Consider the following 26,967-nt stretch of genomic DNA (forward strand, 5'->3'; position numbering starts at 1 on the left):
TTCACAGGATTTCATGCAGTTCTGTGGAAAACTAAATAGATACCATGATTCAGTATTTTTACAGAACCACATTCATCAGCAGTAAATTGGAGCAATAGTTTCCTGTATGGCTTTATCAGTTACATCATTGCAGAGGAATTTTGGCCTTTGATAATGTTGATAATTATGATTTGCTTCATTGAAGTTTGGAGGCATTGATTTATGCATAGCTCTCTTTAGGTCCCACCACAGCATTTGGACTTTGACTAAACCATCACATCACATTGATTGTTTTCTTGTCCAGCTGTTCTGTTGTAGATTTGCTGCTGTGATTGAGATCACTGTCTTGTCGCATGTCCCCAATTTTTTCAGAGCTCTTTCCAAAGTCAGTAAGTCGATAAAAGTCAAACAATTTGGCGTCTAAGGTTTAAAAATATGGCGAAAGGGTTTTTATTTGTGACTCACAGACGTGAAGTGATTGACTGTTTCAAAAAAGGTGATATGAGTGTCTTTTGCGCGGATGAGATTGTGCTTTTTCAAAGCATCAAAACATATGGAGAAAATTTATAACACAGAGCTGAATGTTTCAGACTAGACAAACTGCCAAAACCTCTGCTTTTACATGGATGGTCACGTTTGTTAAAGTTCAGTTAGAATTCATTTGATTAGCAGCACCTGGCTAATTATCCTTTTATTTCCCATGGAAGCAGTAAGGATGCACATAACGAGGAGTTTAATGCAATCTTCTGTTTGATATTCAAAATTACAGCAAAAGGAAACTATACATAGAAAAAAAATTAATCACAGGGGTGCAGTGAAAACACACACCTGCGACACACAGGCATGACCAAGGACTTGTCCCAGGTGCAAATCAAGGCAGGTGTGGTTGTTCTCTCATTAGTCCTTGATTTTGTCTGTTTGTTTCACTCATGCCTAAGTGGTCCTGCCTGTATAAATCACACATGTGGGGCTCTTGGAGGATAACAGGTAACCGTGATTATGTACAGCTTTCCCCTGCTGCGCTCTGGAGTATTCATGTAATAATTTCAAATATGCGATTGACATGAGTTAATAATGTTTCCTCTGACAAAGACTTTCTTATTACAGCTTTAACAGAGCTTACAATAAGCATAAACAAAAGAGTTTTGCAGACAACAATGTGTTATTTAAACATTAAAGATTAAATGGCCATTCTTCTGCTCTGCTCTCCAAAGAGGTGGAACAACAAGGCTGGGGCCAGTGCTGAGAAATAGGCCGATGCCTGATCCATTAGTCACAGGCCAGCCAGTAACAGAGCGATCAGCAGTAAGTTCCTGTTTCTTTGACTGTTTTAATGTAGTAACTACAAGGAATCAGTCATTTTTTTAAGTAGTCGAAGGGCACATACAGAAAATCACAGAAGCATGTACTGTAAATAGCAGCACATTATAAATCCTTATATGTTGGACAAATTAAAAAAAATATTAACCTTGTTTCTTGTGACATTTTGTTGGTCTAAGTTTTAGTGTTATTTCATGTTTGTCTTTTTTCTGTACTGTAATCATGTTTCATTTATTTGACCGTTTTCTGAAGGGGCCCATCGTCATCATCAATTTCTTAGATTTCACAAGGCAAGACAGCAAATTTCCTTTGGGTTCTTAATGTGAGCACTCATTCATTTTGGGATTTAAAAAGTGTCGCCACACTGATTAAACTATCGCCTCCTCTTAGCCAACGTCTGTGGGGAAAATCTGTACAGGTCCAGCTTTCAGAACACCTGGAGCAACGTAATCCAGACCTAGAACGACGAGGTGAAGGACTTCAGCTATGGAGTGCGTTCTGTCAATTTAGGAGTGGTGGGACACTAAACACAGGTTCTTCTCCACCTTCTTCTTTGGGCTGCTCTCTTTAGGAATCGCCACAGTAGATCATCTGCCTCCATCTCGTCCTATCAAGTCCATCCTCTTCTGCCACACCAACCCTTCTTCCTTCTTCACTACACCCATGAACCTTCTCTGAGGTTTTCCTCTTTTCCTCCTGTCAGGCAACTCCATCTTCAAAGCCCTTTGTCAAGTATATCCTGCATCCTTCCCCTGCAGATGTCCAAGTCATCTCAGTCTTGCCTCTCTAACTTTATCTCAAAACCCCTCAAACAGACATATCCTCCTGATGCACTAATTTCTATCCTGGTCACTCCAAATGAAAATCTTAAGACCTCCTGTCTTTTTGTCCAAGCCACCATCCCTAAACCATACATCATATCAGGTCTCACTACCAACTTGTAAAATTTCTTTTTTTTCTTGCTACTATCCTCCACAGGTACTGTTTTATATAAATATAGAGACATATAGTATATATAACATAACTCAGGCACCCTTACTTGAGGTAATGCCACTGGATATATGTATCCCTCCATAGGTGGTTTGGCACAACTCCAATCAGATCAGCTATGCTATGGCCTGCTGTCCCAACTCCAAATACAAGTACTTCTATGTCTGCCAATGCTGCCCACCATGAGTACAAAGCTTCCTGTAATGATAATGTTTCTTAAAATTTTATTCACTTCAAATGATTGTTGAGGAGTAATTTGCAGTAAATGGATCCAAATGCTTTGGAGCATCATGCAATACAAAATGAATTTGGAAGCAAAAGTAAAATATAATTTCCTTTTTTTTACCCTGAACGCATTCATTTTCTGTTTCGTTATTATCTTTGTATTGTGAAACCTGTTCAGCTACTCTACTGAGTGCTTTCTTATACACACAATAATGAAATTATCATTAGAAGCAAAGGTGATGGGTGAAATGCAAGCAACTTGCATCTAATTCAAACACGGTTTGAGGAAAATAGTGACAAATTTGGACTGATATCAAGTGTTTGCTGTAATGTTTAGTATTTGATGGTCTGACCTACAAGGTCCCTAGAAGAAGGGACCTTCCTGCGGTGACTGCCCCAACACCTGTGAAAGCAAACTATGCAGTAAGTAGCATCCAATCAGAATATAATTTGTACTATTTATTAGAGATGGACCGATCCGATATTACGTATCGGTATCGGTCCGACACTGACGTAAATTACTGGATCGGATATCGGAGAGAAATAAAAATGTAATCCGATCCATTAGATATCAGAAAAGCACCTCACAAAACTTGCAACACGGCGTAACTCGGCTCATAACCGTAGCCAGCCCCTAGAGACAAAGCACGTACAAACTCCAAAACACTTGCAAACTCCAAAACACTTGCAAACTCCAAAACACATGCAAACTCCAAAACACATGCAAACTCCAAAACACTTGCAAACTCCAAAACACTTGCAAACTCCAAAACACTTGCAAACTCCAAAACACTTGCAAACTCCAAAACACTTGCAAACTCCAAAACACTTGCAAACTCCAAAACACATGCAAACTCCAAAACACTTGCAAACTCCAAAACACTTGCAAACTCCAAAACACTTGCAAACTCCAAAACACATGCAAACTCCAAAACACTTGCAAACTCCAAAACACATGCAAACCCCAAAGCACATGCAAATTCCAAAACACAACGGAAGTGCTCCAGGACGCTAGGGGCAGTGTTGAGCTTTTGTTACCTAGTAACTACACAAGCCAGGATGTACCAATGACCGGATTTGGGGTCTGCAGCCTTAAAGGCCGCATTTTAAGGCCGATTACGTCACAGCGACACGACGAAGGCTGTCCCAATTCAAAGGCTGCTCGAAATGCGGCCCTCAAATGCGTCCTTAATTTCCCTGAATTTTAAGGATGGGTCGGTGTAGCCTTCATGGCCCAACATATCCCAGATTTCATAGCGCGGCTGTGGTGTGGATAATTTTGCTGAAAAAAACGGCGGAAGCGGAGCCGCTGAAGAGTAAACTTTCAGAAGTAAGTACTGAATATTATGTCACTTATTTATGCGCAAATGTTTTTTTATAATGAAGAACATTAAAACATTACTGTTGGCCACATGTCAGGAAAGTTATGTGACATTAGTGATGTTTGTACTAACTTGGTTTTAAAGCCTTTACTCCAAAATATACGGCGTTCAATAGTTGACTTTAATCTTACAGAGAATGTGATGATTTTATGGATAATTAAAGTCAGTCATTGTGGTGGGGCGTGGCCTGCGGTGCCTTGCAGGGAGGGCGGACGCACCTGCACGGCATCCTTAATCACGTCCACCAAGTTTAAAACACGGGGACTCAGGTGTGTGTGGGGTAGTGATGGGTCGTTCGCGAACGAAATGGCTCTTAGAGCCGGCTCTTTGAAGTGAACGACGCGAGCCGGCTCCTTATTGGGAGCCGTGAGGTTTTTTTTTTTCTTTCTCTCACCCTCTCTCTCGCCCTTTTTTCCGCTAAACTCCGCACACGCGGCCTGTACTTTACGCTGAGCAGAGGGGGGAGGGGCGTTAGTTGCACTCAGAGCCAGAGAGGAAGAGAGCCAGGGACAACAACGTCACATTAGAAAGGTATAGTAATCATCCACTATTTTCAGTTGCAGATGATAAAGGATTCAGAAATCATGCAGGCCCATATGACAGAGAATGTGCATCTTCTTTTTGTTTTAATATTTTAATTTATATTTAATTGTGTTGTGGTTTGCAGTGTTTTGTGTTGTTTCACGTTAAATTTGTTTAAAAGGAAAAAGCTGAAAATGTAAAAATTTTAAATGTAAATAGTTGTTTTTTGTATTATATGATTTATTTATTACATTTTATGTGGAGTGAATTAATAAAGTATATTTATGGTGGCCCTTAGAGACAAAGCATGTACAAACTCCAAAACACGTAAAAACTCAGAAGCAAGTACAAACTCCAAAACACGTAAAAACTCAGAAGCACGTACAAACTCCAAAACACGTAAAAACTCAGAAGCACGTACAAACTCAGAATCACGTACAAAAGACAACAGAAGTGCTCCAGGATGCTAGGGCGCAGTGTTGAGCTTTTGTTTCCTAGTGGCTACACAAGCCAGGAAGTATCAACAACCGGATTTGGTGTGTGGTAGTAACAGGTAAATGAACTTTTTTTTTTTTTTAATTATTTGAATAAATATGAGTGCTTGTCTATAAATACACAAACAATACACACATGCTTTCAATTGTGTAATTTAAGTGATCTGGGTAGCTCTGTTTTGGAAGTTCAGTAAACGCTAGAAATGTGTTTTGGAGTTTGTACGTGCTTTTTGGAGTTTGTATATGCTTTAGAGTTTGTACGTGCTTTGTCTCTAGGGGCCATATATAAACATATATAAATAAAACCACTTTTTTTTAACATTAGTAATTCCTTTTCTGCATAATTTTATATTATTGTTAATGATTAAATAATTAAAGCAACAAAACAACCTGAAGAGCCGGTTCGGAGCCGAAAGAGCCGGCTCTTTTTAGTGAGCCGAGCCGAAAGAGCCGGATCTCTAAAAAGAGCCGGAAATCCCATCACTAGTGTGGGGGGTGGTGTTGTGAATAAAATGTATGAGAACGATGCTCCGTGGTCCCGCCGTGCCTTATTCACGCCACAGTCATATATCCACAAACACAACAGGCTGAAAGTCAGTGATGCTGCTCGGTTTGCAGTCCTGAATATCACGGCACAAGCAGGATTCACTGCACTGTTAATGTTAGCTATGTTATATTGCTGCCTCTGTTCGGTGGTGTCCAGCCAAACGGACTTTAACGTGTGTTTGAACGAGCTGACGGTTCACTCGTTAAGCTGAAAGAAAGGTGCTTTAATCACAGGAGTCACACATGTGTCCACTGTACCATCTGGGAACTCTTCTTGTTTCGTAATAACACAGTCCTCCTTCTTTTGTGCTGTTTTGTAGCAGTGTATACACCTGAGACTGTCACCTGTCTGTCTGTCCTGCACTCTCTCTCTTTTTCTTTCTCTCTGATTGTGTAATAAAAGTATGAACATGTATTTATAAGTTACATTTGTGTTTGAATCCTGCAGCTTCCTACGCATTTGATTTCCATGTGTGACAACTGCAAGTGTCCAGAGTGAGGACAGACTGAGGGACTCACTGCTGCACATCATCTGTGAGGCTTTGCACCCCTGATGATCCACCAGGACTCAGCAGTGTGTGAGGAGGAGGAAGAGCCAGCAGCAGCTGACAGATGGAGAGAATAGACAGACTGTTCCCTGTTTGTGAAGGACTGCTAGGAAAGTTTAACATAACTAATTGTCTGTCCTGAATCAGTCTTATTAGATAATGTTCAAATAATTTTATCATTCCAGTGTTTGCAGTGTGGGAGAAAGTACTCAGGGCCTTCAAGTTACACACTATGAAAGGAAGAAACGAGTTTAATATTCAGAAACCTAAAGTATGTATCAGCAGCTGAATGGACCTAAAAATAAGTGTTTGTTTCAGTTCTATGAAGCTTTGAGTATTTTGGATTAGTAGCAGTGCTGTGTTTGTTGCATCATATTGCTGTAATTGTTTATATGCTTTATATATTCTGAGGTAAGTTGATCTATAGTGTTACATCATATTCTATAATGATGCTATGTGTTTGTATACTTTCTGCCCAGTTCGACCCATTTAGCAGAAGTCAGCCTGTTTAAGGCTCTGATATCTATTCTGTATGACTTAAAGCAGTTATGACATGGTCTGATTTTCTCACCCAATAAAGGAATATTCAATATATCAGTCTACTCTTCATTTTATCAGAAACAGTTATCACAGCTCATATAATTTCTTTTTACACACGTATGTAAGCAATGAGCCAAATTTAGTAATGCCAACATACTGAAGGAACAACATTTCTCTCTTATATATGATACACCTATATATGCACTGTCAAAGATACTTGTCTTTGAGTGAAGATTTAAGGTGATAAGACCTATAAATAACTGCAACTTGAATCTGTACTGAGGCTCAGTATTTGACACAGAGTTCATGTTCACTGCTGTAATAGCTAATAATGATTAATATAATAACTATAATATTGGCCATATTATATTTACATTACCAAAGTGATATGACTTTAGTCTCATGAACAACATTAGCTAATTGTTATTTACTAACTAATCTTAAATGACTGTTCAGTACAGAAATTAAGCCCAAAAATCATGTTTTACTGTCCTGTGGTCTCAGCCTCAGATACTTATCAAATCACACAAAGCTCTTGTAGAAACAAACAAACAAATGAACAAAATATGTTTTCCTTCATTTCTGTCAAACAAAGTTGTATGACACGTTTCCAGCGGTTAGTATCATGGTTGCTAGGCAACCTGGGAAGCGCGACGGAGACTAGACCGTCCCATACAGACAAACTTGCCGTTTATTTTGCAAATCGAGCTCAACACTGCCCCTAGCGTCCTGGAGCACTTCCGTTGTGTTTTGGAATTTGCATGTGCTTTGGGGTTTGCATGTGTTTTGGAGTTTGCAAGTGTTTTGGAGTTTGGAAGTGTTTTGGAGTTTGCAAGTGTTTTGGAGTTTGCAAGTGTTTTGGAGTTTGCATGTGTTTTGGAGTTTGCAATTGTTTTGGAGTTTGCATGTGTTTTGGAGTTTGCAATTGTTTTGGAGTTTGCATGTGTTTTGGAGTTTGCAAGTGTTTTGGAGTTTGCATGTGTTTTGGAGTTTGCAAGTGTTTTGGAGTTTGCATGTGTTTTGGAGTTTGCAAGTGTTTTGGAGTTTGCATGTGTTTTGGAGTTTGCAAGTGTTTTGGAGTTTGTACGTGCTTTGTCTCTAGGGGCCACCGTACGTTCTCACTCCCGAGGCGTAACATGCCGACGTTTTGTCACGTCCTGGGGCGTTCCTGAGGAACGCGAAAGGAGACCTTCGGAGTTCTTATGGTACGTGGCGGGTTCTGGGCGAAATCCAGTGCAATGACGCTCCCGTGGTACTAGACGTTCCAGCCCTGTATTCCAGCCCTAAACCTAACCTTATCCCTAGCCCTAACCATAACCCTTTTCCTGAGCGTAACCAGGACTTTAATGATGTTAAATAGCGTGTTTCTAAGTGATTTGAAGAAAAAGAGCGAACATGTGTAGATTGAGTCCATACGGTTCTCATATTTCCTCATTTTTCTGAGGTCGTCATTTAGGAACGTGGTGGGTAGCCGAAAACGTAATATGTTGACAATTTGTCACCTAGCGTAAAATGTTATGCTTTGGGAGTGAGAACGTGTTGCCGTAGCACGTAGGAGCAGTGTGGTCACGTGATAGAGGCTGTGTGTATTTGTAGCCTCACTACCAAACCAGCATTTCATCTCTGAGGAAGTTTTCCCAGAGAGAAGTAAAGCAAGTGTGTAAGTTCATCTCTGAATGTTTGTAAAATGTTTGTAAAACATTAAGCTTAACAACCGATATATGGAGCGACTGCCTCTCTCTCTCTCTCTCTCTCTCTCCTGCTGCTACTTCAATCATTAAACTGATCAATGATCAGCTGATCGGCTTTTCTGTCGCGAGTCTGTCTCTCTTCTTTGTTTTTGGCTCACTTTGTACCAGAAAGAGGAAACCAGCGGCTAAACAACAGCAGCACGTTTAAGCTTGATAAGCTGTTGTTAGAATTTATTTAATATTCATTTCTACACCAGGATCTTTTTCTATGCAGCTGACGGCTGGTAACTGTGCAGGGTCGGATCTAGCAAAGTTTAGCCAGGGGGGCCGATAGGGCATGAACAGGGAAAAGAGGGCACAAAGACATACTTTTCTTTCTTATTCTCATTTAAAATGTCTAGCTTTTAATAAATAATTATCTGAATCTTACACCCAAAGTTTTAATCTGATGTAAAATGTATAGAAGTCCATTACTGTATATAGTACAGTGGGGCAAAAAAGTATTTAGTCAGCCACCGATTGTGCAAGTTCCCCCACTTAAAATGATGACAGAGGTCAGTAATTTGCACCAGAGGTACACTTCAACTGTGAGAGATAGAATGTGACAAAAAAAATCCATGAATTCACATGGTAGGATTTGTAAAGAATTTATTCGTAAATCAGGGTGGAAAATAAGTATTTGGTCAATAACAAAAATACAACTCAATACTTTGTAACATAACCTTTGTTGGCAATAACAGAGGTCAAACGTTTACTATAGGTCTTTACCAGGTTTGCACACACAGTAGCTAGTATTTTGGCCCATTCCTCCATGCAGATCTTCTCAAGAGCAGTGATGTTTTGGGGCTGTCGCCGAGCAACACGGACTTTCAACTCCCGCCACAGATTTTCTATGGGGTTGAGGTCTGGAGACTGGCTAGGCCACTCCAGGACTTTCAAATGCTTCTTACGGAGCCACTCCTTTGTTGCCCAGGCGGTGTGTTTTGGATCATTGTCATGTTGGAAGACCCAGCCTCGTTTCATCTTCAAAGTTCTCACTGATGGAAGGAGGTTTTGGCTCAAAATCTCACGATACTTGGCCCCATTCATTCTGTCCTTAACACGGATCAGTCGTCCTGTCCCCTTGGCAGAAAAACAGCCCCATAGCATGATGTTTCCACCCCCATGCTTCACAGTAGGTATGGTGTTCTTGGGATGCAACTCAGTATTCTTCTTCCTCCAAACACGACGAGTTGAGTTTATACCAAAAAGTTCTACTTTGGTTTCATCTGACCACATGACATTCTCCCAATCCTCTGCTGTATCATCCATGTGCTCTCTGGCAAACTTCAGACGGGCCTGGACATGCACTGGCTTCAGCAGCGGAACACGTCTGGCACTGCGGGATTTGATTCCCTGCCGTTGTAGTGCGTTACTGATGGTGACCTTTGTTACTTTGGTCCCAGCTCTCTGCAGGTCATTCACCAGGTCCCCCCGTGTGTTTCTGGGATCTTTGCTCACCGTTCTCATGATCATTTTGACCCCACGGGATGAGATCTTGCGTGGAGCCCCAGATCGAGGGAGATTATCAGTGGTCTTGTATGTCTTCCATTTTCTGATGATTGCTCCCACAGTTGATTTTTTCACACCAAGCTGCTTGCCTATTGTAGATTCACTCTTCCCAGTCTGGTGCAGGTCTACAATTCTTTTCCTGGTGTCCTTCGAAAGCTCTTTGGTCTTGGCCATGGCGGAGTTTGGAGTCTGACTGGTTGAGGCTGTGGACAGGTGTCTTTTATACAGATGATGAGGTCAAACAGGTGCCATTCATACAGGTAACGAGTGGGGGACAGAAAAGCTTCTTACAGAAGACGTTACAGGTCTGTGAGAGCCAGGGATTTTCCTTGTTTGAGGTGACCAAATACTTATTTTCCACCCTGATTTACGAATAAATTCTTTACAAATCCTACCATGTGAATTCATGGATTTTTTTTTCACATTCTGTCTCTCACAGTTGAAGTGTACCTCTGGTGCAAATTACTGACCTCTGTCATCATTTTAAGTGGGGGAGCTTGCACAATCGGTGGCTGACTAAATACTTTTTTGCCCCACTGTAACTATTAAGTCTAATATACCCTAGTAAGCTATAGTACTTTTTCCTTTGGGAAGATACCATCTGTGCAGTCTGCAGTTCTGTTGAAGAAAGATGTTGAATCTATTTAATTATTCTTGAAAAATAATTTATTTTTGTGCATTTTTCCCCCTGCATCAAATTAAAGTTGATTAAGCATCATGAGGTGGAGGGTGGTTCCCTATTTTTTATTTATTTATTTTTTTGCTGGGAGTTTGCAACCCTATTAGTTAGGTTGCTTAATATTTCTGCTAAGTACTCTTTAAAATACCAGGATAGGGAGGATGGAGCAGGTTTAACTTTATTAGATTGATCAGTTTTGCTGAACTATGAAATATTATGTATTTTTTGCATACAGGTATAACAGAATAGCTTTAGTGTTTTTTTTTTTACTTGAGTATGAACTTATACAAAAAGCAGCAAGATATTAAAAAACTGTTTTATTGATTAAAAAACACTATATCGGATTCATATCGGTATCGGCAGATATCCAAATTTATGATATCGGTATCGGACATGAAAAAGTGGTATCGTGCCATCTCTACAATTTATTCATGATCACAGATTAGCTCTACTTTGAGCAGTTGCTAAACAATGACAAAATAAATATTCTTAAATGGTGAGGAAGGTTACAAAATATATTATATGGTTTATGCTACTGTTTAATGCTTCTGTATCGGTCTGATGAGTACATTGACTGTCGCGAAGTGAAGCAACAGTGCCGCTACAATCACCCAACTGTGACTTTGTGGTTTCCCACTTCTTGCGAGTTCACCAATCAGATCATCTAAATGCCACATATCTGCTGACTGGTCAGCTTCAATAAAGATATGCTTATTAAAAACTTGCATTTGTGTTGTGTCTCTTAGCTTGGTCACCTAACATCGCCACATACAAAAAAGTCCACTTGTTATGCTGTTATAGAGTATATGGTCTATTTGATGTGTTCAGTAATTAGCAGAGATTGAAGAGCAGATGCCCTCTAATCTCATGGGAGAGTTTCTCCCATGAGAGGCAGAGCAGCAGACCCAACAGGATGGATTTGTTAAGAGATCTTTTCTTTTAAATCACAAAAAACACACCATCAATAGCATTTTGTGTTTTACTTAATTAGTTCCATGTTATGCTGCGTTGAATGTCTGCATCACTGCATACCACAAATCTCAATCCAATCAAGCATCTGTGAGAAGTGCTGGACAAACAAGTGCGATCTGTGGAGACCCCACCTCAGAACTAACAGGACTTAAATGATCTGCTCCTAAAATCTTGGTGTCAGTTACAACAGCGCACCTTCAGAGAGTCTATGCTCCTACTTTTCTGCATCTGAGGCTGAGAGTGCTTCTCCTCAGGGGTCAACCCCACATGTCCCAGCTACACAGCGGGTTCCTGGTTCACATAAGGTTGTGTCTGTGTGAGGCAGGCTCATGCAGTCTACCAATGAGGAGCACAGATAGAGCTACAGGCTCATATGGTTGGAATTCATCCCAACTGGATCCTTTTTTTTCTTGCCTTGAGTTTCCACTTTTCACTAAGTGGCGGGTGTTTTCGTTTCAGCCCATCAAAATTTCCATTCCAACTTAAACATTAGATTTCCTATTGCCGCACTGTTGCACGGACTGCCATTGTGTGAAAATTAGTTCCCTTTCCATACGATAACAAACTTGTTTTATTGAAAATAAACACTTGGACCACATTTCTGTAACCTTGAGCGTATGCCAAAAAAAGCCTCTATGCTCATCCCCAACCTTAGTCATTGTACATTGCACAATGACTGAAACTAGCACCACTGAATGAATAATGGGCCTGAAGGTCAGTTCATTGATCATTAATAATGATCAATGAACTGCAGGGCTGGGAAACCTGCCCTGCAGTTCATTCCACTGTTACTGTACATTAGACCAACATTTTTGCAGAGCTCTTTTCAAAGTCACTTAGGTTTTGAAAGAAATCAATTTGATGTCTAAGTCTTAAAAAGTAGGTAAAAGAGTTTCCATTTGTGAATCACAGAGCTGAAGTGATTGACTGATTTGGCATATTTTGAAAATGGTGATTTGAGCATCTTTTGCTCAGGTGAGTTTAAGTTATGAGAACAGCCTTTACTGTTTCGAGAACTGCATTAAGAGTGGTGAGAATGATGTTCCTTGTCACGGTCCTGGGTCATGGGACCCAGTGTTTTGAGTTTCACTGTATTTTATTATTCATTCATGTTCTAGTTTCATTTTAGCTTATTTAGTTAATATTTATTATGCCTTGGTTGCTGTTATTGTTCATTGTTTAGTAGATTGCCCTCGTGTCTTCACCCTTGTGTTTTGGTCTCCCTTGCCCTTCATGTTGTCATGTCTGCATCTCGTCATGTTTACTGTTTATTTTGAAAGTCTTGTTTCCATGTTCATTGTGTTTTGGCTCACTTCCCCTGTGGCGTCATTATGTTCATTCTAGTCAGCTGTTTCCTCATATGTCTCCACTTCCCCTGATCACCTCTTTTGTGTATTTAAGTCTTTTGTCTCTTACTGTTCATTGTCAGGTTGTCTGCCTATATTTCCCCATGTTAGTCATAGTCAAAGTCATAGTCTAAGTTATAGTCTTGTCTTACTTGTCGGGTTTAGTTTTTATTTATTCATAAGGTTCATGTTGGTTTTGATTCTTGTATCAGCCCAAATAAAGGTTCGCTTCTTGTTTAACTTCTGTTTAGTTCTCCTGTGTCTGCTTTTTGGGTCCGTATCTTAAACTCACCGGTTGCCCAGTCGTGACAGTTCCTGATTGGAGAAAAACAATAGAGAAAAAATGTAAACTGACAAAACCTCTGCTTTTATATGGTTGGTCATGTTTGTTAAAGTTCACTTAGACTGTATTTGATTAGCAGCACCTAGCTAATTATCCTCTTACTTCCAGTGGAAGCAGTAAGGATGCACTTAATGAGGAGTTTAATATGATCTTCGATACCCATCATCCAGATGGATGGCAAAACAACTAGTAGCTCAGTGTTCCAACATTTGGTAGAAGTAACTGCTTTCATAGCTTGAGATCAACGAGGTACCACACAAATGCTACCGCAAGGGGGAGTCAGGACGACAGGCCATGGGCAGATATGATCACCCCCACCCAAGATTGGGTAACACGGCCCAAGTACGATGGAAGAAACAACATTAAGTGGGAGAGTAACTAACCTAAAAGATAGGATCATGGCAAAGCTTTAAATCTGGACCCTCCGCAACCGGCTACCAATATTATGTGAAGTACCCTCTGAAGGTCTACTAGAAGATGTGAATACAGCACTAAGGACAATCCCTACTGCACAGAAACTAGTCAGCTGATCTATACCACAGTAACAGTGATCCGTGAGATGCTTGGCTACAAGATGAACAGCCACAAGGAGCAGTACCCTCCATGAAGAAGGAGACTAGAGGACAAGATCAAGGTAGCACAGAGGGAAGTTAGCCAACTTTCACAGTTGCAGAAAGGTGCGATGAAGAAGGTGCCTTGGTACCCAAGGCTTTTGAAACTGCCAAGCAAAGACTCACAGCCAGCCGCTTGAAGAGGTATACCAGAGAGATAGAACCCAGGAGAATAAACCAGCTCTACCCCACAGAACCATCTAAGGTGTACTCCCAGTAGCAGGAGAACAATATGAGAACAGCCCCACCAATGTTGGAGATGGAGCAAAACCGAAATAGCATATAGGAGAAGGCCAATAACCTGCCTCAGTACCACATGGAAGCTCCTGCAACATGTAGAAGATGGTAAAACAGGCAAATGCTGAGGAATGGGCCAATACCTGCTCCATGAGTCACAGTCCTGCCAGTAATGGAGCGATCAGCAGTAAGTTTCTGTTTCTTTGACTGCTTTAATCCAGTAACCACAAGGAATCAGTCATTTTGAATCAGCAGTACAACACCATGTATGGATAAACACAGATGCATGCAAATAGCAGCACATAATGAATCCTTACATGTTGGACAGAAAAAAAAAATCCTTATTTCTCGTTTTGTTGGTCTAGGTTTAACTGTTATTTTATGTTTGTCTTTTTTCTGTACTGATGTAATCATGTTTCCTTTATTGTTTTATGAAGGGGCCCATCCTCGTCATCACTTTCCTAGATTTCACAAGGCAAGACAGCAAATTTCCTTCGAGTTCTTAATGTGAGCACTCACACTTGATTTCACGAAGACGATGAAGATGAATTTTCTTTGATGAGTGATTTTAAATTGAGCACTCATTTGTTTTGGGATTTAAAAAGTGTCATCACACTGATTAAACTATCTCACTCCTCCTCTTAGCTAGCGGCTGTGGGGAAAATCTGTACATGTCCAGCTTTCAGAACACCTGGAGCAATGTAATCCAGACCTAGAACAACGAGGTGAAGGACTTCAGCTATGGAGTGGGTTCTGTCAATGGAGGAGTGGTGGGACACTAAACACAGGTTCTTCTCCACCTTCTTCTTTGTGCTGCTCCCTTTAGGAGTCTCCACAGTAGATCATCTACCTCCATCTCGTCCTATCAAATCCATCCTCTTCTGTCACACCAACCCTTCTTCCTTCTTCACTACACCCATGAACCTTCTCTGAGGTCTTCCTCTTTTCCTCCTGTCCAGTATACCTTGTATCCTTCCCCTGCACATGTCCAACCTTATCTCTAAACCCCCCCCCCCCCCCTTTTTTTTTTTGGATAAAAAAAATATTTTTATGCTTCTTTATCACAGTAACTGTCCCAAACTGAAGCAACAGCGGAGCTCCAACTACCCAACTGTGACTTTGTGGTTTCCCACTTCTTGCAAGCACGCCAATCAGATTATCTAAATCCCACATACGTGCTGACTGGTCAGCTTCAACAAACATGTGCTTATTAAAAACGTGCATTCATGTTGTGTCTTCCTAGCTTTGTTCCCTTAAACCGCCATATGAAAAATGTACAATTTTTATGCTCTAGGAGAGTAAATGGTTTGCTTGATGTGTAAAGAGCAGAGATTAAAGAAGAAACTTACTTTCGTGGTCAACTCTGAGGACAAGCACTGCTGTTAGCCCAAGGGCCGTTAGCATTTAACTTTATAGCAGGGTTAAACTCGCAGAGAGTAAGAGGAGCAGACCCAATAGGGTGCATTTCTTAAGAGTGATCACAAAAAGAATTCAATAAGAAAAATTCATAGTTTGACCAGTACTAGTATTTCTAATTAGCTTTCTATATTAAAAAAAACTTGTTTAAAATAATAACTGGCTGAATAAACCATAAATTACAATATCAAATAAGTTTTTATAAAACCTCTGCTAACACACTCACAATGAGTTAATGATTAAATATATAAATAAATGTGCATTTAAACACTTTGCTAATCACTGACTTTATAAATAATGAACATGAACACATTATTCATGAGCTCATTAATGAAAAAGAAACACGTATTTCCCCTGCCACATGTTATGTACTAAGGATGAGTAATGCTTTACCAATGATGGATTAAGCATTTACTAATGCCTTATTATTGCTCAATGTCATTGTTGGTCATTGTTGTGACGTGTTACTAGTTCACACATGTCTGAGTGGTACTGGCTCTATAAATGAGACCTGCAGGCTCTTGCAGTCATTGACAGTCTTAGATTAAACCATGACGTTTTACACTAGTCTTCTGCTGTGCGCTCTGGGCCTCACTGCAGTCCTTCAGGTGCCTGGCACCTTGGGGGTAAGTAAAGTCGTATATCCTCTTTAATGTTGTTTTCATTTGGTTATTTCTTCGTTTTTTGAGCAATAATTTTTTACCATTATTTTCTCTCTCATCTCTGAAAATCACATCTGAAGCAGGGTGAGTGTGGTAGTTATTCATACATAAATCTTGACTGATATGAACTATATTTAATCTCTCATTCAAGGTGTTAATTTGCTTTAACTGCTTTCATTTAGTGACCACTACTACTGAGAAGAATGAGATTGTGAACAAGCACAATACTCTGAGGAGGAATGTTCAGCCTACTGCGAGCAACATGTTGAAGATGGTAAAACTCAGAAGTTATTATGTTGTGTCATGTTCAGCTTAATAATGAAAGCACACAGCACTTTTTTGTATACACATTTGTTCTTATCTACATGTTCTGATTTAACGGGCCATCTTGTCCTCTGCTCCCTGCAGAACTGGAGCAACGAGGCTGAAGCCAACGCTCAGAGATGGGCTAACACCTGCTCCATGAAGCATAGTCCTGCCAGCAACAGAGTGATCAGCAGTAAGTTCCTCATTACTCCTCGCGCCTTACAAAAAAACACCACAAAAGCACAGGAAGAAAAAAGCGCTTGTGTGTTTGTTTTTTACATGTTTAACTGTTTTGTTTTTTACTTTTAAGTTTATAAAGTGATTTGGAAGTACATTTTAGATAAATTTATGGCAGCGCGGTTTAATTAACTCAGTTGTATTTGTGTTTGCTTTTGTCCTGAAAGTAAGAAATGTCCGATTGAGAGTGGCACGGCAGTGCAATACAGAAAAACAGGGAAAGATGCATATAACAGCACATTATGAATCACTATCTTAACAGTTTGGCTTGTTAACATTTTGCAATTCTTTTATGGTTTCTGTTTGTTTCTCCAAGTTTTAGAAAGTGTTATTTTTCTGTACTGCTATCATCATCTTTCATTTTTTGGGCAATATTTTGCAAAGATGCTTTTCTCAAGTCCTTTGATTTTACAAGATGATGATAATGATGATGATGATGGTTAATTTTCTTTGATGAGTGATCTCGAACTGAGCATTCATTTGTTTTGGGATTTAAAAAGTCTCACCAACCTGATGAAAGTATCTCTGTCCTCCTCTTCTTTAAATGTAGCCAGCGGCTGTGGGGAAAATCTATACTATTCCAGCTTCCAGAACACTTGGAGCGATGCAATCCAGTCCTGGTATAACGAGGTGAAGGATTTCAGCTATGGAGTGGGATCTACCAATGGAGGAGTGGTGGGACACTACACACAGGTACAGTGATACATATACATGCACTTAACTAAAAGTGATTCTTAAGCCCAAACCCTGGCTTTAAAAACATTTGTATTTTGTCTCTCTGTGCAGGTTGTTTGGTACAGGTCTAATCAGATCGGCTGTGCTATGGCCTACTGTCCCAACTCCAAATACAAGTACTTCTACATCTGCCATTACTGCCCACCGTACGTATATAGCATCTTACCATAATGATGTGTTGTATAAAATGGCATATTTTAATCTTTTGAACTTCCTCTTTTGTCTGCAACCTGTATCAGTATTATTGGTACATTTTAGATCCTGATAAGCGAAGTCATTAGTGATTCTAATATACAATGATGAAATGATCACTAGGAGCAGTGATTGAATTGCAATTCCTTCAAAAAGAAAATGTGGATTTTGTCATTCATTTAATGCACAGAAATGTGCATCTAATTTGTCATTAAATTGTATTTCAGAGTTGCTTTGAGTTCTCATAGGATAACTGTGACATGTTTGGGATGACATCCAGCGTTAGTGTTTGCTGTTTGATGTTTAATATTTGATGGTCTGACCTACAATTACAGTGGAAACTACCAGTTAACCCAACCCTACAAGAAAGGACCCTCCTGCGGTGACTGTCCCAACGCCTGTGAAAACAACCTGTGCAGTAAGTAGAAATATCCTATAGGAATATAATAGTTGTAAACAAGGTGAGATATACATGTTTCTGTTTTGCAGACCTTTAGGGACATTTCAATGTAAGCCTTTGATAAAGTAATATACTGTGTAAAGATAAAGTTACATTGGTTCTGTGTGCACCACATACAACAAAGTTGCACGCAACAACAGTCAGCTTAAGGCACTTTATATTGTAGGTTAAAGACACTACAATAATACAGTGGGATTATATGCATAAATTTTGTTACAGCACTTTCAGAATGGCATCCACTTTAATTAAATGTATTAACCAATGTTATCAATAAATGATCAGACAGAAGAGGGTTTTCAGGGATTAGTGTTAAATGTTCAGCTTTTATGCTTTTTATGTGAGAACAAGATCCAGTGTGTGATTAAAGTAATCTTTTACATTCTGAGAAAAGCAAATTGAGTCTAATACTGGAGTAAATGTAGTGTTGAAGCTGTCATTTTCAGGTATCTAAATGGATGTTAAAATCATCCACAACAATTATTTTATCTACTAACTAAGCACCAAACTTAATAGATCATCTTATAGCTAAATTTATTTTAGCTGATAAACAAAGCTAACCTAAAACTGTTGTCTGGAAAGGTGAGGAAGGTTACAAAACTATACAATATAAGTAATTACCTTTGCCCTCCTCACCAACTTAATGCTTATTATGTTCTTTATGCTTTTCTCTCTCGCAGCCAACCCCTGTCCCTTCTCTGATAAGTACAGTAACTGTCCCCAGCTGAAGCAGCAGTGGGGCTGCAACCACCCAGACATTGCCTCTTGGTGCCCCGCCTCCTGTAAATGCACCAATCAGATTATCTAAATGCCCCATGTCCAAATGTGCACTGATTGGTCAGCTTCAATAAAGATATGCATAACAAAAACCTGCGTTTGTGATGTGCATTCTTACTTATCCAACCACCATATGCTGTTAGTGAGTAAATGGTCTGTTTGACTGGGTCAGTAATTAGCAGAGATTAAAAAGGAAATTTACCTTGGCACACTATTTCTGAGGATAAACACTGCCGGCAGGAGCAGATGCCCTTTGACTTTACGTGAGGTGTAAACTCACAGAGAGGAAGAGGAGCAGGGTGGATTTGGCAGAGGTTAGGAGGAAATACAAAAAAACAACAAAAAAAAACACAAACTTGAGCCAAGAAACATCCACAGTTTGAGACCGCATCTGATAGCAGTGATTAATTATGATATACACCACAAGTAGAATTTTAGAATTTTTCTTTTATATTTAAGTGCCTTGATTTAAGCGGTTAGATTATAATTAGATTATTTTGTATTTATCAAATACAAAATAATGGGCCATTACTCGCAAGATCTTTCAAGTATTTTTGACTTTCAAGTTTTGTTTTTGTGGTTTTAATTATTCTTTTTGATTCTTGAGTGTCTTCTGAGTTCCTTGTTGCATTAGAGGTTATTGTTCCTTCCTTTTGTCCCAGTACTTCTGTATTAGGGTCATCCATGTGTCTGTGTTTCCCTGTTTAGTTATCTCTTCTCACTTCCCACTTTATTGTGATAGTTAGTCGTCCCTTGAGTCCTGCTCTTGGTCTTACTTCCCTTTTCTCATCCGCCATGATTTAGTTCAGCTGTGTCTTGCTTTCCCCTTTTGTCTCCACCTCCCTGCTTGCCCTTCTGTGTGGGTACAGATAAATAGTGCTGTCCTCCCATTAGTCGTTTGTCAGAGCTTTTGTTTGCATGCACTCAGTGTTTCCCGATTTTGTGTGGTCCTTTAACTTTGTATGTAGTTTACTTTTTCCTTTCAAACTTTGTTTCACATTTCTCCCTTGCCCTTTATGTTTTTCTCTCTGGACATTTTTTTAACAGCCAAAATAAACTCGTCACTTTTTGTTACAGCTCGCCTGTTTCCCTTTTTTGCATTTTGGGTCTAAAACTCCATTACTGACAGACCGTGACAGTATTGTGCATTTACATATGACTTTAAAATTTTTAAAGGTCGCCCAACTGATATAATCAATAAAATAGTACGCTAATGATGTAATAGCTCATACAGCTTACAATCTATCACACATTTTTCTTTGAGGAGTACAGAAAAAAGTCTCATTCACCACCAAATTAAAGTATTTAAATTCAGGAGCATGGATAAAGACTGGGTACTAACCACAGCTATGTCAATTATCTTACTGGTATTAACATAATGGCAAAAGGAAGACCTCATCCATATCATCCCAAAAGTACCACTTTGTCCATGATCAAGACCAGCAAAATAATGATCATCACCATCTAGCAGGTGGTAGGGCTGGAGTCTTTGTAAGAATTAAAGATAGAGAATGATGTGAGAGTGACAGCGGGCCGGGTTTCTTTCAATTCTAAGTTTCCATTTTAGCACATAACAAAACATGCTGTCGGCCACTAAGCATCTTTAGAACCAAAAGATTAAAGTGTGGCTCCATGATATGCCACCAAAGCATTTCTTGATGTTATCCAATTGACACTGAGCATTATTTTATTGGCTTGTAGCTTCCATCTAGAATTATCAATGAAAAGAAGAGACTCGTCAAAAATATATCAACAGGGTAGGAATAGCAGATATAGGATTGTGAATGTTGAAAAGCATCCTTCAGGTTTTTCACTCACAAATACAGAATGTTATGCTGATCATGTTGGTGAACCGGATTTCTGGCCTGTCATTGCCAGTCAAGACCCAGTGCCATGATACTAGCTTTTGACCAGACCTAACCTAGCTTAAGACATAATTATGCTGTAATCCAAATTACGTACAGATGGCAGAAAGGAGCACACTCACCATTTTCTAAACATAATAATCCAAACTGGCATATTCAGGAGTAGCGCAAAACAACAGACATGACCTTGACCTCAAGCATAGTTTATTTAAAGACCATTTAGGTGATCATTGTGTGCAAGTTTTAATAAAAGTTGACCACTACTCTGGGAGAAGTGGGGATTCCTGTGAATTGTGGATGGATGGATGGACAACAGATGACATCCTTCAGGCAGATCAGCTAAAATGTATTTTGAAAAAAGTGCTACTTTGGCTCTGATGCATCTCCGTGTTTGTTGTGGCTGATCTAGTCTAAAGCAACAGAAGTCTATCTGGCTCTGCATTATGTAAACATATACATGTTCATCATTAGCAAGATATAGGTATAGCTTAGTTTTAAATAACAACTTCCCCGCTGTATTGGCCCTGAAAATAGCATCACATCCAGAGAAGGCGTGATTAAATTGTCAATACTGGTGACAGACTTATCCCTCCGTGACCAGTTGGATGCCCTCATTTTCTTTCAGATTGCATGGTTTTACTTTAACTGCTCATTTGAAAAAGAAATGCTCTTACTTTCCCACATGCAATGCTGAGAGAGAGTGCTTCTCCTCAGGGGTCAACCCCACATGTCCCAGCTACACAGCGGGTTCCTGGTTCACATAAGGTTGTGTCTGTGTGAGGCAGGCTCATGCAGTCTACCAATGAGGAGCACAGATAGATCTACAGGCTCGTCTGGTTGGAATTCATCCCAACTGGAACCTTTTTTTCTTGCCTTGAGTTTCCACTTTTCACTAAGTGGCGGGTGTGTTTATTTCAGCTCATAAAATAGTCCAATCCAACTTACACATTAGATTTCCTATTGCTGCACTGTCGCACGGACTGCCATTGTTTGGAAATTAGTTCCCTTTCCATGCAATAACAAACTTCTTTCATTGAAAATAAACACTTGGACTGCACTTTTGTAACACTGAGTGTAAGCCAAAAAGGCCTCTCTGCTCACATCACAGCATATGGGATTCAAACCAAAAGCTGGAAGACAGATGAGTGAACTACCTTAAGTGAGCGAATGGGGGAGCTGCAAGGAGTTTCTATTCCCCCAGCAGAGGGGTGATAAGGGGGATGAGTTTTTCCTCTGCCAGCGGGTGCTGCGATAGCAGAGGTCTTCTGGTTTGGTTGGACTCGATAAGCCCTGTCTTGCCATCCTGTGGGGCTTATCAGCTGCAGCAGCGAGTCTCAACAGTTAGTCCCACAGCCAGAAAATGTTTACAGCTTTGGCGTCAGTTTGTCTTCCTGAAATGCAGATTGTGTAAAACAGAAATAATTACATGTTTGTTAAAGCATGTTTGTTGTTGAGTTTATTCATATCTATAATTAGCCATGGTGGATTTTGCTGCATAAGATAAATTCATTCTCTATAGTCATTTTATCTAAACTTGCATGGGCTGTTAAAATCAGACAGCTTATGTTAACACAGCTAAAATAGCTTGCTACATCTGCTCCAACAGACAGTTTTGCTGCATGTGTAGTAAACAAGAAAGGCTACATTTCCCTTGTTATTTCTTTTAATAAACCAGTGATGGGAGGGGAATAAGTTGGCGGAAGCACAGAAGAGACATTTTAATAGGCAGGAAGACACATACATCAGTCTGTCCAGAGACTGATGGCATGTCCAGCCATTATCTCGCCACATCAAACACAGTCCCTTTGGATTAGAAACAGGATGCCTAAAAAAGAACCGAGTGCATCTGAACCTGACAAAAGATCTCGAGATTCAGTGCAACAAATTAGTATTGCATTCTTCCAACTTACTTGAAAACTAAGATTAAACAATACACACACAAAAAATTAATACCTTTCCCTCACAGACATGAAGCAATAATATTATTAAAATGAAAATGAAATATTTAAAATTAAAGGTACTTAATCAGTGAGGAAAATATGCTTTCTATAAACTGAACGTTTGCTAATCAAGTCATTTTCATTTGACCAAATTCAACATTTTTCTCTGTACTTGTGTAGCAAAGTGAAATAGAAAATTTACACAATATGATCATATTCTTTGAGTGCATGCAGAGAGAGAGTAACATCCAAAAGTTAAACGCTTTACTGCGTGTCTGTCATTACTGTCGAAACCATGAAGTGGTTATTGTTCATGTTCGTTATTCATGTTGTTTAAAAAGACAAAAATATAAGGTTTTTTTTCCCGGTATGTTCAGTATGTGGGGTAAAAATTATCTCCAGTAAATGAAAAGTTTTCATTTCAGGAAATGGACATTTAAAGTGTACTTTAGTATTATGCATCACTTGTAGCAGTATTAGTAGCATTAAAAATGCAGTTAATGCATTAACTGAACTTCTGGGCCAGGCATCTTTGTCTGAGCTGTGATGTCAGGTGCTTGGCTGAAGGAACTCAGTGCAGACATTAATCCAAGTCACTCCTCTTCATTCACATAGCATCACTATTTTATGTACTTATATTCACATCTCTTACTTGAAGAGCAGCTTTGTGTTGAGAACTATTTACCCTCCATGACCTTTTCAGCAAAGGCCTCAAATGCACAGCACACCACGCTCAAGTATCACCTGTAGGAAGTGAGCTCCCGCTACACGAACAGTTAGGAAGGCCCCTAATGAAAGCAGAGCACTCGAGTTGTGCCGCTTCCTTCCTTTCACTGAGTGCCATTAGATGCAGAACAACAAAGCTTGCTGGCAAGCTCCTGACCTTGCCTCTTAAGCTTTCAACACAGAAAACAAGAGGAGATCTGAAGCAAAGCTCTCTGAGAACAGCTCTCCTCTGTCACATGCCAGATCACTGACAGATCACTTTTATCGATAAATACTTGAAAGAAGGAGCACTATAGCATGGTAAACACTGTATTTCTAATCTGTATGCAGTAGTGGGTGCTGCACTAACTTCCCTTTATTGTCCTGAAAGGTTCAAAAACTGTTGTTTTATGATGAGTGCAAAAACTGAGCTCCACCCTATTAAATATAACAGGCCTGGTTCATTTGATAAATTAGCAGGCGGGTGGTGTTCTTTCTCACTGATAGCTATACTCACACCAATGAGTACATTAGATGTACATTAAGCAAACACTTGGAGAAGAGATCCAAACAAGCTGCAGAGGAAATGGTTAAACATGGGTGTATCCCAAACAGAATACAGGGCAAAACACGCAAAGCTGCAAAAATAAAATCAAGAGTGAGAAAAATACACAACATACCAATGATGTGGTCATAGCATTTTAAACAAAATGTGTTTATAGTTGTATAATAAAAACGTAGAGCTCTCCAATGAGGCACCTTCATTGAGGCATTATAAAATATCCATTTTGTGTTCAATATTTTAACAGTTTAAATTCATTATTAAGAGCAACACATGTGCCTGCACATCTTTTCAGGGTTTGGTGTGTTTATAATATTTTTAAATCTTCTGTTTTTCCATTTCATTTTCTTAACATTTCCTTCATCTGGTGCTGATTATGTAAGAAATGTTAGAGCAGAGTGGGGAATTTGCAGGAAGTAGTATAACACAATATGTACATGCATGCATACAAACATATAGTACAATGTGGAGTCTAGACACTGATGGTGGTGAAGATGAAACCTGAGGCTTGGATGAAGCTCTGACTGACTGGGGTGAGGTGGAGGTGGGGAGGAAGTGGGTTGCATGACTGAGATTCTGAAAAGGAGAGTGATGAGAACACATGGTGATGTGTGTGTGTGTGTGTGTGTGTGTGTGTGTGTGTGTGTGTGTGTCTGGAGTTCATTTTGAGCTGCAGATGTTAAGTTCTAAGGTAAGTGTATGTGTGACAGACTCAGAGTAAATTACAGCGTGTGTGTCTGCAGCAGTGAGGCTCACGTATGTATTTGGATCTCTATAATCTATATCAGGCTGTGGACACACATCTTATTTCTTAGTATGATCATCTGATTCCTCGTGTGAGTGTCTTTGTGGGATTTGTGGACTATAAAAAAAACATAAGACAGAATTGTCAGATCAAAATCAATTTTCTCTTTCAAAGTCACTGAAAAGCCACATGTTCATTTATCACAGTGTACCATGCCAAGAAGTGTTGCAGGACGTCACTTCAATCAGCTTCAAAGAAATCTTATTAAATCCTGTTATCAGATTTTTGTGCGAGAACTCAGAGTTCTCACAAACTCTGAGTCTGAAAAATTACTCAGCTTAGTAGTTTTGCTATTTAAAGTACCACTCAAGTGTGACTCCTCCAAGAGCAGCTCGGTCTCCACAGACTGTAATGTTTAACGTCCAACTTTAGAATGGAAATGCACATGCTTGTGCAAAAACAGTTTTGTTCTCTTATTAACAAGAATTTCTCAAATCTGGAATAAAGTATGCCTTTTCTTATCTTACATTTTTCCTTCATTTTTCTGTAACTCATTTTGAATTTGTTAAGGCTTGCAGATATGTATTATTACAGGCAGGACTGTTTGAAATGAAATGCAGGCGTGGGTCTGCTGGGCTTCACCTCCACTAATTCAAGTGACTGAAATGAACCATTGTGTTTGTGGTAACTGCACCTTTTGGCCTTGTGTTATCCAGTCATACTTTGGACTGCCGAGGCGTTATTTTTATTAACAAAACATATGAGAAGTCTTTGTTGCAGTTTTGGTGAGGGAAATTCTACTATTTTATTCTAGTGCTAAGTAGTGGTTGCTGAGTGGTGCTAAATAGTAGCACATATTGCTACTATATGGCTATTATTATAAAGCTAAAGTCATGATTTCAACACAGCACTTCACAAAACAGAGGATGGTCTGAGGGTGGCTGTCTGTCTTATATGGTTCTCACACCCTCTCTGGGGCACTTGTGCCTCACCAAACATTAGCTTCTGCATAACATTACACATTTCTTGAAATATATTCCTGCACGAAATTATAGACAACTGATATTTGAGAACTGTGACAGAACCATTGACCTGTCCTGGTGTGTATTCATAAAGTATAACACCCTGACAAAAACTGCATGAGAGCAACATTTTCTCCAGAGCACCAGTCTCACTGCAGCACTCTGGGTACCCCCCACCCACCCGGCTCTTGGCCTTAATAATAAATAAGCCTCACAGCTCTTTACATCTGCTTATCTCTGCTGCCACAATAATCTGACACAGACATTTGCCGGGCCTGACATTTACACAGAAACCTGGGAGAACAGTGCTCCTTCTCATCCTGTGAATCTGCTTGGTATTAGCTGGTGTCAAACAGATGCACTGCCCCAAATCCATAAGCTTCGCTCAGGAATGGCTTGTTCGTGCATGGGGTCGATCACTCACGGTTCATTATTTCAGTGAGCAGCAGATGCATTCCTAGTACAGCAGTTGTGTGATGTGAGAGTTTGAAAGGTCTTCCTGGAAAGACTGGCAACTGTGTCGAGTGTTTCCACTTGTAAATAATCTTTCTCACTGATCGATGAGCAGCAACAGTTCCTTATTATTGCCGATGTCCTTCCTCGTTCACACGACAACAAAAATTCAACACCGCTCACACACAGTTTGGTTCAACTTATGTTAAATTCTGCATTTTATTTAATTTTTAAACATAAAAAGTTAATTCAGGAACTACTACTTCAACAAGCTCCAGGATCTCAGACGAGATTTCAAATTTTCAGGTTGCGTCTACGTTCCAGATGACAATATTGCAGAAGATGATCTGGAGAAAGCTTGGCGATAAACTAGAAAAAGAAGCAAAGACAGACTGAGTGTAGCAGTCGATAAAAACATCACGAGCCAGAAGAAATTCCTCATATGTTTCATATTATATTCTGTGGCTGTATCGTGCTGAAGGAGAAAATATATATGTATTTCCTGTGACAGTCCAAATCTCATAGGGAATATAAATGACAAGATGGAGAAAGATTCATAGCAGGTAATTATTTCTATAGTTGCATAATCAGAGCCCTCCCCTCACCGCTGAATACTCTACTCTAAAAACTACTGCCAAGTGTCATCATAAATTTCAAATTTATCGTTCTCTCATAACCAACTACAGCTTTTAAAACAGCATGTATTTCACCACAGGCATGTGAAGCATTCTCATTGTCCTCTACAGATATATGATGACAATTTAAGGCACAGTTTAGTTATATTACTTAACATGAAAAACACAAAACACTATTCTCTTACTGCAGCAGTGGTACTGGTTGTATGTGGTGTTTCCATGCTCTCTCTGGGCACTCCAGATTCCTTCCATAGTCCAAAACACCTGGGATAGGCTCCCTCC

At 39.6% G+C, this 26,967-nt stretch overlaps 1 protein-coding gene across 1 annotated transcript; it reads left to right on the top strand.

Annotated features, from left to right (window-relative positions):
• Positions 1-15,853: 15,853 nt before the first annotated feature.
• On the top strand, positions 15,854-18,915 carry LOC146501778 (cysteine-rich venom protein-like). Its single transcript, XM_085133865.1, has 7 exons — positions 15,854-16,022; positions 16,237-16,328; positions 16,463-16,553; positions 17,148-17,290; positions 17,384-17,478; positions 17,860-17,942; positions 18,662-18,915. The coding sequence occupies exons 1-7, from the start codon at positions 15,944-15,946 to the stop codon at positions 18,787-18,789; spliced, it is 711 nt and encodes a 236-aa protein (XP_084989991.1). The 5' UTR covers positions 15,854-15,943; the 3' UTR covers positions 18,790-18,915.
• Positions 18,916-26,967: the final 8,052 nt, after the last annotated feature.

This window comes from Neolamprologus multifasciatus, chromosome 15 (assembly GCF_963576455.1).
Source record: "Neolamprologus multifasciatus chromosome 15, fNeoMul1.2, whole genome shotgun sequence".
NCBI classification, from domain to species: Eukaryota; Metazoa; Chordata; class Actinopteri; order Cichliformes; family Cichlidae; genus Neolamprologus; species Neolamprologus multifasciatus.

Excerpts from the sequence above, each read along its gene's own strand:
- LOC146501778 (XM_085133865.1), top strand. The coding sequence starts at position 15,944 with ATGACGTTTTACACTAGTCTTCTGCTGTGCGCTCTGGGCCTCACTGCA. Across the intron at positions 16,554-17,147 it reads CAGCAACAGAGTGATCAGCA|CCAGCGGCTGTGGGGAAAAT; the intron begins GTAAGTTCCTCA and ends CTTTAAATGTAG. Across the intron at positions 17,479-17,859 it reads ATCTGCCATTACTGCCCACC|TGGAAACTACCAGTTAACCC; the intron begins GTACGTATATAG and ends CTACAATTACAG.